At 36.9% G+C, this 14914-nt stretch overlaps 1 protein-coding gene across 1 annotated transcript; it reads right to left on the bottom strand.

The window, feature by feature from the left end:
• Positions 1-5749: 5749 nt before the first annotated feature.
• LOC114923330 (protein FAM240A-like) lies at positions 5750-14587 on the bottom strand. The gene is made up of 3 exons (XM_029286113.1): positions 14355-14587; positions 10937-11085; positions 5750-6433 (listed from the first exon to the last, which is right to left on the bottom strand). The coding sequence occupies exons 1-3, from the start codon at positions 14361-14363 to the stop codon at positions 6313-6315; spliced, it is 279 nt and encodes a 92-aa protein (XP_029141946.1). The 5' UTR covers positions 14364-14587; the 3' UTR covers positions 5750-6312.
• Between the last annotated feature and the right edge of the window lie 327 nt (positions 14588-14914).

The following is a 14914-nucleotide window of genomic DNA, read 5'->3' as shown; positions in this document are numbered from 1 at the left end:
TCATTTCCAAAGAATAGCCTTGTGCTATTCTTGTAAAAGACATGCAATATATCACAAGTGTAAAGAGGGAAACAAACTGTAAGCAAGTTTTTGGAGTGTGTGTGCTTGATGGGACATCTTCCTCTCATCCCACACAAGTTTGTATGCAGTGGGAGATAAATTGGGTTGGTATGATAATTACTGATGGATCAGAAAATATGCTATAATTCTTTGCCATTGAAAGGAAAAGAACACAACGTGGCAAGATCAGAATAGCATCAAAAATCCTGATGTTCAAATGCTAATTCAGATTTTGGTTGCTGTTTGAGCCTTACCAAGAACACAACAACAGATCTCTGCCTAGGAATTCAAACCCAGAGCTCACGGGGAAGAATCAATGTTAGCCCTTTGTGGTAGTCAAGAAGTGCAAGTACTGTATTTTTTGTAAGGTTACATTAAACAGATTCTTGCAAGACTGAAAATACTTCTCCCCTCCTCTTTAGTTTTCTTACTTAGAAAAGTAGGGAGGGTTCCTTATGAAATGCTTCCCAACTTTTCTCCCCACCTGCAGACTGAGCTGCTTCTTATTAGACCAGCGGTTCTCAACCTATGGGTCGCGACCCCATTTGGGGTTGATCGACCATTTCACGGGGGTCGCCAAGCAAGGCTGTCCGCCATTTTTTTCCCCTTTTCCGGCGGGTGTCTTACCTCCCTTGGGCTGGGCCAGCTGGTGGTCGGCCTGCTCCATCTCTGCCGCTTGCCAGCTACGCCTCGGCCGGCACAGGGGGCGGAACCACGCATACGCAGCGCTCCCGGGCAGGGAAAGTCCTTGACTTACAACCGGTTGGGTAGTCCTCGACTTACGACCGGTTTAGTCCTCGACTTACGACCGGTTTAGTCCTCGACTTACGACCGGTTTAGTCCTCGACTTACGACCGGTCGGGGGTCGCGGCATTAAAAAGTTTGAGAACCACTGTATTAGACCATTGTCTAGTCTGTGGGTCTTCCTCCTGTCATCCATTCCCACATACCATCACTGTCAAGGACGAATGTCGGATAGGTAAGTTGCTTTTATACTGTTTTCAAAAAGCCCTAATAATGAGGAAGATTGGCTGTGGAAGCAATCTATCAAGCTCTCTATTTATAACTCATCACAGTTTAAATCTTGGTTCTCTTTCTCCCACTCTTATGTGATGATGGATGTTGCTTCTTGTTTCCTGGCCTTGAAACTGGAGGGCGCATCTACCCTGGATTTTGATGAATCTCCTCTGGTCCCAGGCTTATTGCTTCTGGCCTTGCCAGCTTCAGCTCTCACAAAGGTTCTATCTTTAAAGCATCCTAAAGCTTCACTATAAACAATGTAATTATGACAAAGTGTAGGTACTGTTTGCTCTTTACTAACTCTGCAAGCATTCATTATTTAATTAAATATTGAAGTCAGATTGATTTGCAGCATCAAATTGATTTGGTAGATCAAACTGACTGATCGATTTGGACTGATTTAGACACTTAGATGTGAATTTAAATACACTAAATCAAATCATGTCCAGTTTTTAGAAATGGTTCAAATAGACCAGTCATTAAAAATGAAATGGTTTTCCAAATTGATGCAGATGTTCTTATTGAATCCACCAAATTTACATACCCCGTTATATATATATATCTTAAGAGAGGGAGGAAAAGAGTGCAAAATATACATGCATTCAAAATCTTTAGAGTTGCCTTTTTATTAGAAATGAGTACTATTTAGGTCTTTACAGACATGCAACTGTAATAAGTGTTATCAAGAACTTGATTGATAATGAAATGTATTTTATGTACTTGCAAGAATAAACAATGTTCATGATAGTCTAGACTGTTCTTAAAAATAGTCTGTTTACAGCATAAATAATTTTTATACCTGTTAGCCAACTCCAGAATCTAGGAGAAAATTTTGACTAGCCATTACTCTTAAGGGATTCTGAAATCTATTTGCAATCAGAAGTCTGCATTTATTTATGCTGCATGAATGTTCTCAGTGATCCTAAGAATACAAAGCAGGTACAACTATTTCAAATCAATAATCATTTTTTAACACTGAGGTGGCTTGATGATATCATTTACAAATACATTTAATTATGGAACTCATGAGTGAACTTTCTATCACAGCAATTTGTGCTACCAACTAGTGGGCTGAAAGTCAGCATGGAATCAGTCACATTCTTCTAAATACCATTTAATTGTCTTAATGAAAATGCATGGGTGTGAATCACTTACTCGATTCCCTTGACAAAGGCATAACTGCAGTATTTGGGAAACACATCTGCTGCTGCAGTCAATAAAAATTATATGGAATCTTAACTTACAAATAACTGTGATGGTGATAATATACCAAACAATTTTTTTCCCTGGCCACATTAATGGGATGAGGACTATTTAAGAGAGAACACAATAAAAGTAAAGTTGCATGTTTTCCTGTTTGATAATAATAGACAATCTCCTGTGGCAATGCAGTAAAGTTGCACCCTAGAGCTAAAACACAAGACCCCCACAGTGCCCAGAAAGCAACAAGTGATGTTGGCAGTAGCCTATAGGTTGGCCCCCAACCTTTGCGGCTTGATGGCCTGGGGGGGGAGGGGAACCGAGCCATGTGAGCGGTGGGCTGGCTTGCATGCACACAGCTTGACTTGTGTGACCAGTGGGAAGCACGCAAACGCATGCACACACATGCACGTGCAGCTTGACCTGTCCAAGTTATGCTCTGTGTGCACTCTGGCTCCCTGCTTGTGGGGCCCGGTTCTGAATAGGTCATGGCCCGGTAGTGGGCCACGGCCCAGGGATTGAGAACCTCTGGCCTATACAGTAGGCTTGGTGTCCATACCTAGCAAATCAGATTGTGCCCGGCCCTTCCTTTCAGGCTGATAATGATTTGCTATATTGTTAGTTCTTTTTCATATACTTTTACAAATGACATATACTTGAGGGTGGGGAATTTGCATGAATATAGATGTTCATTTTATGAGGAACATTATCCCTTTTTTTTAACTAGGGATGCTTATTCTCAAATAAATTATTTATTAGCATGATGTTTGTGTGTGGTGCTCTCTAGTTAACTTGAACTAGATACTTCCTCATCTGTCTTACTTAAAATGAAGGAAGGCCCCTATGTACTGGACAACCAAAACAAAGGCAAAAGATAAATGTGTGTGTGCAGTGCTTTTTTTCTAAAAAAAAAAAGGTGCCGGAACTCACACATGTCATACAACCCACCTTGCCTACCCTACAAGGTTCCATCCCAAAAAGGTGCCGGAACTCCGTTCTGGGCGTTCTATGAGAAAAAAAGCTGTGTGTGTGTGTGCGTGTGTGTGTGTGAGAGAGAGAGAGAGAGAGAGAGAGAGAATATGAAGCTAATATACAGTATCTTCCAGAGCAACACTACAAATAGTACACCTACTGTTTAAGTGTATTGGACATATCCCTAGTCATGTCAGCTAACTTGTTTATTTCTGGATCCTATCTGAGTCAGTCACCAGACCTGAGGTTTATTCTTCTGAGCTTTCAGACTTGTGTTGGAGCCCATCCTTAGGAAACTTCTCTCTAATGGAATGGGTGCTTTGGTCTACTTTATGCATCATATTTATCTGCTGCTGACTATTGGCTGTTGTTTCCTTGAGCTGCCAAGTCCTTGGTTCCTAAATACCTGATAAGCTACACACACACACACACACACACACAATATTTCTGATAATGTATATTTCTACATTATAGTAATGTAAAGCAAAACTCTTGATGTTATTCATATTTTACTTAAGAACGATAGTGTAAATACACAAATACACATGAATATAAATTCTTTGCAAGTGTGCATTTCTAAGAGGAAACAAATTCCATTAAGTAATATTTCATAAGTAAGTTGGATTGGTTAAACTTTAGACTGAAAACGGTGTTCTGTATAATTTTCCTTGAATGCTTTGATAAATCAATAGCTGTCTTTGACAAGTTGCAATTTTCCTGTTTCTTTTTATAGGTATTCTTGACTTTAATTGTCTTCTGTTCCACCATTAAACAAAACATGTTATTTTCTACATAGTGTGGGAAGAATCCTGAGAAAGAAATATTTTGTGAAATATTAAAAAGGCAGAATATATTTCTCCAAAGGAATAATGGAGAAGATCTTTAAAAGGCAGAAATGTCTCCCTCCCCCCCCCAGCCAGAAAACTCAGCAGAAATCAGCTTTTAGAAATGCAGATGTAATAATCCATTCAGGAAGGTTGGGGCCAGGAAACTAGAAGCTATGACATTATGAAGACAAAGACCTCTAAAATCTACATACTCCACCCAAACTCTAAAAGGCATGACCTTTGGGAACATAATAGGATTAATCCACCAATACCAAAAGGGCACACTCAGAGTCAGGTCAAAATACATGACACAGGAAATACAAAGCCTCAAACAGGAATAGGAAACAACCTCAAAAGCCCCAGAAGATATAAAAACCCACCACTCCCAGCAACATGTGGTTAGCTTTCCCAGAGTCATACTTCTTTCTGGCTCTGCTCTTCAATAAGCTCCAACCTTCTCTCTAAAGCAGTCTCCATTTTGTTTATTCCCAGCTTGGACTGGACCCTAATGAAGATTTTTCTTTCAACAATAGCCTGTGTGTGTGTGTGTCTGTGTTTTAAATCCTGCTTTCATTTTGTCTTCTTTTTTAAAATATCCAAATATATGCCTGAAACTCTGGTTCTTTTTCTTTCCCTTTTTTTGGTATCATTAACTTAATAACATTTTGTTGCTATGTTTACCAGATCTGTGGAACTGGAGATTCCGGCTTTCTGGAGGAATGGCTGAATTTTACTTGTCCAGTAGTCTGCACACAGAATGGATCTTGAGATACATCGCACTTCGCTTTAGAGCATTTGGACAAGAGGGTCATCACAACATGTGTTTAAACATATACTAAGAGCCTTTTCTCACTTATACTTACCTATAGCACAAATATGCCCAAGCAATCTTTTTGTTTTCCTGCTGTGTTCTAATGATGTAGTCTCTGTCTGAACCATAGTTCCTAAGTTGTCCTAACTGTATTAGTGCTACATTAGTGCTTTCCCCTTCTCTGGCACAACTTTGATTACATATACAACCTGACTCACTTCCCCAACCATCAATGCCACAGTAGATGACTCAGGGGGGGATGGTCAGACTATCATCTATTGGTCACATAAGGCTTTCTTAAACACTTTCAAATGTAATCAATTTACAGCTAAAGAGAGATTTTCTGAGTGGCAGGATAAGAGAAATCCACTTGGTGAGTCAACACGGATTAATTGTTTTCTGGATTAAAAAAGGGAAAAAAGGAGGATTTCGAAGATTTAAAAAGTTTTGGCAAATTGCTTATTTAACAAGGATTGGATGTGGAGGGCCATTTGAGAGAAAAGTATTAAGGATTCAGGAAGACAAAATAGGGAAAAAAGGCAATTTGCTTTTTACTGTTTTTCTTGCAACTGAGACATTTTAAATTTTGGATTACAATATCACATTGGCAACCATCAGAAAGTGGCAAAAATAGCAGAGGGGAGGAGAGAATCACTAGTGCAACCTGCAGAGAGGCTAGTAAGGCTACAAGCCTCTACAAATTTATGTGAGCCTGCAGGAAGTCTAACAAGAACATTGTTCATTTTGTTCAGTAGTCATAGATAGGATTGCACTGAAAATGACATATTTTTTTAAATTAATACTACATCTGTAATACCATCCTGACAAACCAAAATATAAAAAAGAGTCACGTTTATTGTCCATTTATAGAATGGGGTATCTTAGTGTTTTAATTTCCAGTTGGGCAAAACATATACATCTTTCAACACATTTTTTCCCACAGACATATATTTGTGAACTAGTATTGAATTTAACTTAGGGGGAAAATAAATTGTTTTAATGCATTCCTATGAGAAGACTGTTTGTTTTCCTAAACTAATGTTGTTTCAGTCTCAAGAATTCCAAAGCATTTGACAACATTTCAGATACCCAAGTAAGTACAGTATATTAGCCAAAGTTAACCACTGTATTCATTGATAACTGACATAATAGAGCAGTTTTCCCCCATTTAAAGAATTCAGTGCTATCAGGGATCAAATATAAGTAGCTAAGACTGCAGGTAGAACTTAATGATATATATAAATGATCAATATTCAACTAAGAATTAGTGTTTTCTTTTTTTCCTTCTTTTTGCTGCTGCTTGATAAACAGTTTTCCAAAAGTAACCATGTGTGTCTTTTAATAGCTCGTTTATAACTCAGGTATCAGTTGAATATCTGTTCACATTCATAATGAAACATCAAGGATCAAAATCAAGTCTGGTCAGCCGTTTTGGCTAAAATTTTCAACTGGAGATAGGTTATCCTGCACTTTGCCATTTTCACTGTTCTTCTGAAGTATCTTAATTTGATTTTCCAGCCTTAGAGTCCATTCATGTCGGAGCCTGGGAAGAAAGAACATACCATGAATCTTTAGCTAAATGCTTTTGAAGTCTAGTTCTTTTGTGTAATGCTATTGATGTCCCTTTTCTTTCATCACCATTGCACTTGTCATGTGTTAATTTAGCATAGGTATCTCTATGGCCTTCTGACTTGGGATAGACAGAGAATACTAATAGTATCACTCATCATCGGAATGAAGCTTGGTGACATTGCTAGATTCCAGAGGAGTCAAAGAACTGGGAAAATGCTGTCATTAGAGATACATGCTCTTTCTCCTTTGGGTATTCTCTGGATGAAGCATCAGCTCAGGGTTATCTCATAGGAAAAATAATGTAGTACATGTATTGGAAATGACATCAAGGAAACTTGTGGAAGCAAACTCTGTTTATAGCACTCCATCAGCAGAACAACAACAACAATAACAAAAAGAAAGTAATAAAAATTGAATGCATTTATTGAATCAAGAAGGTGTTATTTTTTAATCAAAGTATTTATATGGCATGTTCCCATTTACCTCTTTGGGCTATTAATGTAATGTGTGCATAGAAAAAGTCTTAGTGAAAGGGAAAATATTCCTCCTCACTATAAACCCTCATATTTTTGGAATTGGCCCTTAACCACTTCTTCCCAATGTGTGCAGGAGTGGACCAATCTAGATGTAAGTATTCCACGTGATGGGATGGGGAGATCAGAACGTCTATCCACCTAATCCCTGGAATCTTGGCTGTGCATCTGAGATCTTCAGTGTGTGTAGGAATAGATTGGTACTCTATTGTGGTAAAACATGCCATTTGGCAAGGTATCCAATATTTTTTTCAATAGTAATGAATATTTATATGTTTGAAATTGTGATGAGAAAAGAAACCATAGCTAAAAAATTACTGTGGTATATAAGAATAAGAGTGAAGCTATTCTTGTCAGATTAGTTTTTTGCCTGAACTCTGGACATAAAATAAACAATATTTTAGGCCTAGGATAAGACATCACAGGAGCCCATTGCAACCATTCTCCTGTTGCATACCCTGAATTAAAATTATATTGAGAGGAGAGTACACAAAAACCTCTGTTACTATTGTCCTTCTTGTTGAAAGATAGAGGTAAGCAGTATGATAAGCACTTGCTTTGTCACTAAGCAGGCTTGATACTCTACCTGGCTAAAAACAAGATCTGCTTTTAACTAAAACAAATAACCAACCCAAAACAGCAACAGGAGACCGACATATTTCAAAGCAAAGCACCACAATCTAACATCAAATGCATTTACAAGAATGTTTCTGGGTTCTACATACACCCAAAGCTATTTTTAGAAATAAAAAATGGTGGATGGGTTCACAGCTAGGGATGTTAAAAAAATCAGATTTGGAGATAGAAGGTTCTGTTTCCCTGTAGACCAGGCTGAAGTAAACCCTCCAAATTAAATGGGTACAAGCGGTCCTTAGGTGATATGGCCTGTTTTATCTGGAACATCATGTCTAGAAGAGCTTGAATTGCTTCTGATTCAGGGGATTTACTTCTGGAAACAACTGAACTGGGCCCAGAATTTTGAGGGATGTGAATTTTGCATATCCCTGATTGCAGCTTGGTGGTTTGTTTGAAAGTATGATTGGTTTCTTAGGAAAAACACCCACATGAAAAGAAGTTGAAGAGAACATGCTGTTAAATTATAGGAAATAACAGACAATAGCCTCATCATTTCACTTTCTGGTACTTTCAGTGTTTTATGATTGCCCATACCCAACATGACAGCTGTTTTGTGAAGAAAAAGACTCCCTTGGCAGCTTTTTGTGAGGGAATTCATGATATTTCTCTTAGTTCCAATCGTGCTTACCAGATTGAAAAGGTTGTGTGTCCCTGCTGCACAGTTTTAGTAGGTCTCTGTGAATTTAACATAAAGTTCTGCAGAGAGATTATCAGTGTCTTTGGCTGAACATACAAACTGCCTTGAATCTGGGAGTTAAGTTAGCGCACAGCCACATTAAGCCCACTTCAGTCTCTTATGCACTATATGCAAAAGTCTTCAGAGGCTTTGTATGCAGAGACCCCAATCTACTTCTAACCCTTAAATGTGTTGGGTGAACTTCTGCAGAGGGATATAATAATTGCTCAGTATAACTATTTGTTCTCTGATTGATTCATTTAATGTCTGAGTATACATAGTATGGCCTTTGATCTAGCCTGTAGCAAATGTATTCTCAAATACCATTCTAATCAGTTAGCAGTTTTTAAATTCAAACCACACTCTTGCATTCTCCCTTCTCAAATATTCTTTATTAACTATACAATCCCAGGAGACACTAAGAGATATACTTTCATTTAGACTGTTGGTTGTTCATTCATTAGTATCAACTATGGATAAAAGGGAAGAGAAGGCAGAGTCTCATCTCCCCAGTTCAAAGTATACTTTTAAGAGCTTGCCAAAAATTGGTGTAGGAAACTAACGGGCATTATTTAGCTGCTACTGCAATTTTGGATGGGGATGTAATTTTTTTTAAAACAACAACAACAACAACGATGGCCTTGTTTATTCTTACTCTCCAGTGTAACCAGTGAATTCTTTCTTGAGCCTTATAACATTCTAGTTACATCTTTGTCTTTTATTATGAGCCTGGAAGCCCATAAAAGTTAATAATCTGGCTTCTAGTTTCCAACAGTTTTCTTCCTCAGTAAAAGAGGCTTCTGCTGTTTTTGTGTCATAGTAACATGTTTTCAGTTTTATTTTGATGATGGTTATAAGCTTACTTTATTGTGAAATAACAGGCATGGCTGTTTTTTTCAATATCACACATCTTCCCTCCTCTAGAAGTTCCCTAACTGCCCATATTTGCTATTTTGAAAAAGCTCAGGATGAGGGATTTTTTCACAATGTCTTCGGTTTGGGATTAATTGAAAAAGAGAAACTAAGGAGGGATGAATAAAAGACAGATATATTCTCAGATATTTCTTAGTCACCATATAGCTAAGGCAACTGGAAGAGATTGTAGGAGAGGTTCAGCAAAATGCTCTCCTTTGTGGGTGAAAGAAATCAAACTATATTTCTCAGATAAAAAAAATGGTTATAAAAATGGAGAAGACATGTTTGGTGAAAGGCTGCTAAAAGAAACTGAGAATAAAACTTCCATCAGAGAAGCAGCTACTATGAATGAGTAAATTTCTCATTCAGTCTGATAATCTCTGTGGGTCCTGTTGGTTAAGACGTGTCATCTTTCTGAACCCAATAAACCCAAAAAAATTATTAACCGGCAAAATACTGAGGAGAAAATAGATTTTTTTAAAAAATGTGTAGAATCTTCCAATGGTTTCCAAGCTGTAGCACTAAAAAAAAACAAACGTTGGTGATTTGTGACAGTAAAATGCGAGCGTGTTAGTGATTTTGTAACCAGTCATTTCCCCATAGTTGTGATCCTAGATATGTATTGCAGTTGTGGCTCAATTGGAGGAGAATGGAGATGGTTTTAAACATACAAGAAGAGAAAAGCTCCAGGAATAGCACAGTGAATCTCTGGGGACAGAGAGGATGATGCTTGGACTGATTCCAGGAACTAGGAACTGAAGTGAGCCAAGAGTTCCTGCCAACAGCAAAACAATTTGCACATGAGCTCTATCATGTCTTAGTGTTATATTCCAAGGAAAATAGCAGCTTTGCTGCTGTTTGTAATAAATAGCAGAGTCCAAAATAAACTTGCTTCCTAAGTGCAGACAACAGCATGAGGTCAGTCAGATGTGGAACAGTTACCAGAGTAGTAGAAAGCAGTGCTCTGGAACTGCCCTAAGTGTTGCAGACCTGAGGTATGCATAATTATATTACAGTAGCAAAAAGTAAACTTATGCATATATCTTTGGGAGCTGGCTCCATTTAACTTAGCAGACCTTATTCTAAATGTAGTCTGTATCCCCATTTTAGCTGATTGGATTGGCAATATATTTGGCATTTCTATTCTGTGTCTCAAGTCATCAGGTCTGTGAAAATAAAAGCAATTCTTGACTAGTTGCCACAAATCTGCTTGGAAGGTATTTGTGGAGGGGCCCTCAAATACATTAATATTTAATGCCATTTATATGATTTTATTTAGATAAACTTGCCTTGGAAATCTGCACATGAAATAGAGGTACACATTTACAATAGGACAACGTTATTTTAACGTTGCCACCTTCCAGATGACCTAAATGTCATAGGATAAATGATGGTGCCTTGCAGAAATATGCAAAGGATCATCAGTATGGATAAATGAATCAAGAAGTGATTGCTTTGGGGAACAGACGGTATATCAGCAATTCTATTGTTGGCCTTTAGGCTAGCATATCATTTATGTAAAGCATCCCAAAGATATATTTGTCCAGGTCCCTCCAGAAAGAAATTCTGCCTTTCTTGGCCAGCGTAGTCTGTTTCTGAAGCGAGTTGCTTAGCTGAACATAGACTAAATAAAAAATATTAGATCTACCCAGTTTGAAACCTATAATACAGCTTTGCTAAGCAGATTGAATTTAATGCAAATAAAACCACTCACTTATTTAAAGCACTTTGGTGCAATCGAGAATCTTCATCTTCTTTTTGTTTGGTATATGTTTCAATTATTTTTTCCCAAAATTTCTTCAAGCCATGAGCATCACAGATTACTATGGGATGGTGGTTGGAGCCAGTGAAGATGTCCATGTTCTGAAAAGCAAATCAAAAGTACAAAAGAGACAGCACCTTTCTGACTGCTAAAATAATAATCCATGTTCCAAGAAAATAACAAGTCTTTCCCTTTCCTCCATTATAAAATGGCTTACATAAAAGCTTTTGGTGAAAATAACTTCCTACATTAGATTCTACTTAGATGAGTTATAATATTTAAGCTAGAGTTTTCTGAGTTGGTTTGACAAAGGATGTTGTGCTTCAGCTCACACCTTAGTTTTGTTTGCAGAGAAAGTAACCTATATATTGTTCTACAGCAGTGGTTCTCAACCTTTTTAATGCCGCGACCCCAACTGGTCGTAAGTCGAGGACTAAACCGGTCGTAAGTCGAGGACTACCCAACCGGTCGTAAGTCGAGGACTTTCCCTGCCCGGGAGCGCCATGCATGCGTGGTTCCGCTCCCTGCGCCGGCCAAGGCGTAGCTGGCAAGCAGCAGAGACGGAGCAGGCCGACCACCAGCTGGCCCAGCCCAAGGGAGATAAGGCACCCGCCGGAAAAGGGGAAAAAAATGGCGGACAAAAAAATGGCAGACAAAAAAATGGCAGACAAAAAAAAATGGCGGACAAAAAAAATGGCAGACAGCCTTGCTTGGCGACCCCCATGAAATGGTCGATCGACCCCAAATGGGGTCCCGACCCACAGGTTGAGAACCACTGTTCTACAACTACAGTGAGTTATACTGTGGAACAAATAGAAGGTGGGCTCCACTACCAGATAGTGCTGAATATCTCAACATGCTAAACATATTCTAATATCAGTTTAACTGATAGTGTGGACTGCATCTACTGGTTCTCCTTCTTGCACCTAGGACTGTACATTCTTATTGTTTCTGGGTGTTTTCGGGGAAGGAAGATAATGATCCTCGAGTTTCTCACATAATTATCAAAGTGCCCCAAAAGATTAGTAACTTGTTCATGACAACTTGTTATTTTGTCCATAAAATATTGTGTTATTTTATTTCTGATTGTGTCTCTTTGATATTCACGAGCACAACAGATTACATTCACGAAGAATAACATTATTGCAGCAGTCATAAACAGAATAATGAATAAATAAAGGTAGTTTCTTTAAAGTTTATAGATTGTTCTAAACTGGATTCAGTAGAACGTCATCCAAGGTGAATTCTCTGTTAGCCATTAATAATAATAATAATAATAATAATAATAATAATAATAATAATAATAATAATAATAATAATAATGCAATTATTTTTTTTTCTTTAATTTCTGATCTGAATATTTCAGGAATTATTTGAATTGCAAGTAGATACTATTGTGCTGTAACTATAGGTTGCAAATTCATGTAAATAGTTTTACATCCTAACAAGAGTGCTCCTGTGCTTTTCTCTGGGATAATATATTCTGTTTTCAATCTTCCCAGTTTTGTGTTTTTCTTTCCCCAATGACAGTCAACCATCCTAGTCAATTAAGCATGTGCAGACATCAGCACTTCTGTAAAACTAGAGCTTTATTCACACATGTCAATATCTCCCCCTTGTGTCTTGCACATCTGCCAACACTAGCCATCTGGTATCACTTGATCTGCAAGATGTTTCCAGATTGAGGGCTTTTAGTTGTATACCACCAGCTGAAGAGTTGCTCAATATCTCTGTCTTTTCTTTCCCAAAAAACATTTTGTTTGAAAAGAAAAAAGATGGGAGAACCTTATAGCTGAACAAAAAATGGGGCATTTTGCACTTTGGAAAATATCTAGTTCACAGACTCCAATGGCATCAGTTTTCTGCACAAGCATTTGTGGCATTTGGAGATATATGTTTCTTTCTCTTCATATAGTTCTTGTTTATGTTACTTCCATTTTTGATGATTGTTCAAAATAATAAAATAAATCCAGAAACTTAACAGAAAAGAAGGAAAGAAATAATTTCATTTAAAGTTCCAGTTAATATTCCATTCCCCATGGAAAATGCTTAAAGGAACTTAAGTATGGCACTTTTTAACCAAAATATTTGCATAATATCTTTGGTTCATGCTCTTATTTTGTCAATACCAAGCAACTGGTTTAATTTCAGAAAGGTGAGCCATTCGTACAATGAATGGCTGTTTTTTCCCCCCATTCAGTCATTCTAAATTAATTAGAACCAATAAGTGGAAATAAAGTAAATATCTTAAACTATATCTGCATGTCATATTTAAGAATATTAATTTGTTTTATGTATAAACCCACAGTGTGTAAATGAAACAAGCCCTAATATGGTAGTTATTAAACACTGATGAATGGGAAAAACTTGTCTAAGCTGAATTTTCTGATTAAATTTCCTTCACTAAGTTTCTTTCCACTTCCCTAAAATGGAGAGCAAACATATTTGAGCTAGATAATTTGGGGGGTTAATGTTTTATATATTATATATTTTATATGCATTTTTAAAGGCAAGATTTTTTATTGTGATCTTGTAAGATTCTACTCAGAAGTAAGCCTTACTGAATTCAGTACATTTACTCCTTACTAAATGTTCATAACTGCAACTCACAGCTCAATTTCCCTTAGCTTAAGTCCCATTTAGTTAATAAAGTTTGCTACTGAATAAATATGTAGAGCATTATGAAATTGGTATACTTTTATTAGGACTAATATTCTATCTTCAACAGAATCTCAGTGTTTCCAGATGAAGCAGGTATTTTGCAAAAAAGTAGAATTAATTTCCTCATCATTTCATTCATCTTTATTTTTACCTCACACAATATGTCAATATAGGAAAGTGAGGAGTCTGTGGTTATGAAATTGCATCTCAAATGAATTTTAGCTCATTTATGGGCAATTCACTACAGACTTAATCAGACATATGAATACTACAATTAATGGATCTTGTTTCTATATTAGATGCAGACTTAGAATGAAGCAATTATATGGCAACATTGAGTTATTTATTTATAATGATTTCATTAAGCTGAACAAATAAATTCCATATTCTTATTAGTATGCTGAAGCTGTCATTTTAGTAAACATATCCTATGGAGACATCAAGCATGGGATGACAAAGTTTAATTCAGTGTTTAGTAACAATATATCCAAGTATTTCAAACATCGAAGTATCTTAAGCAAACCAATATGCCAATAAAAATCCAGAAATGTGTAAAACAATATGTCCTAGATTGTGTTATTAATTGTATAAGTTTAACAAGATGTCAGTTACAATGCTAAGCATTGCAATTTACTGTAATAATAATAATAATAATAATAATAATAATAACAATAATTAATAATATATTATTTAAAAATTAAATGCTTACTTTAATCATAGAGAACCTTCTTCTTTCATCTGGCCTTTTGGAAATAGTTTTTAAATGTGTTAGTTTTACCTTTAGGGTCTTCTCTTTCTAAAAACTCAAAGTGGCTTGGGTGAGCTTCAAATATCTTTTTCTTCTGTCACTCATTTTTTATTTGGGTTTGATGACATGGCTATTTTTGAATCATTTCAACGGAGGGGAAAGAAATTAATCTCCTTCTATGAGATCTACAACATTAGGTGGGATTGCCAGACAGCTACAAACCATCAGCTCTGACTGCCACATTTGATCTATGCTATAATTTTCTGGCAAGTGTCACTGATGTCATAATTTGGCTCAAGGGAAACAGTTATTCTTTGACAAATGCAGCATCTTAGGAACATGTTGCCACGTGACTAGCAAGAACAGGACACCATCATTTGAACAAATAGAGACCTAAATACTCTATGTTGTATAACATTGGTTTGTTTTAAGACTGGGTTTCTTGAATAAGCTGGAAGAGTGATGGCACTAAATCTTTTGATCTAGTCTTTGATAAGAAAACCTAGTTGATTTTTGATAAG

The sequence above is a fragment of the Protobothrops mucrosquamatus genome, unplaced genomic scaffold, assembly GCF_001527695.2.
Source record: "Protobothrops mucrosquamatus isolate PMUCROS unplaced genomic scaffold, P.Mucros_1.0 scaffold2918, whole genome shotgun sequence".
Taxonomy (NCBI): domain Eukaryota; kingdom Metazoa; phylum Chordata; class Lepidosauria; order Squamata; family Viperidae; genus Protobothrops; species Protobothrops mucrosquamatus.
Note: the sequence above shows the minus strand (reverse complement) of the source record. Positions and strands in the feature narration are given on the sequence as shown.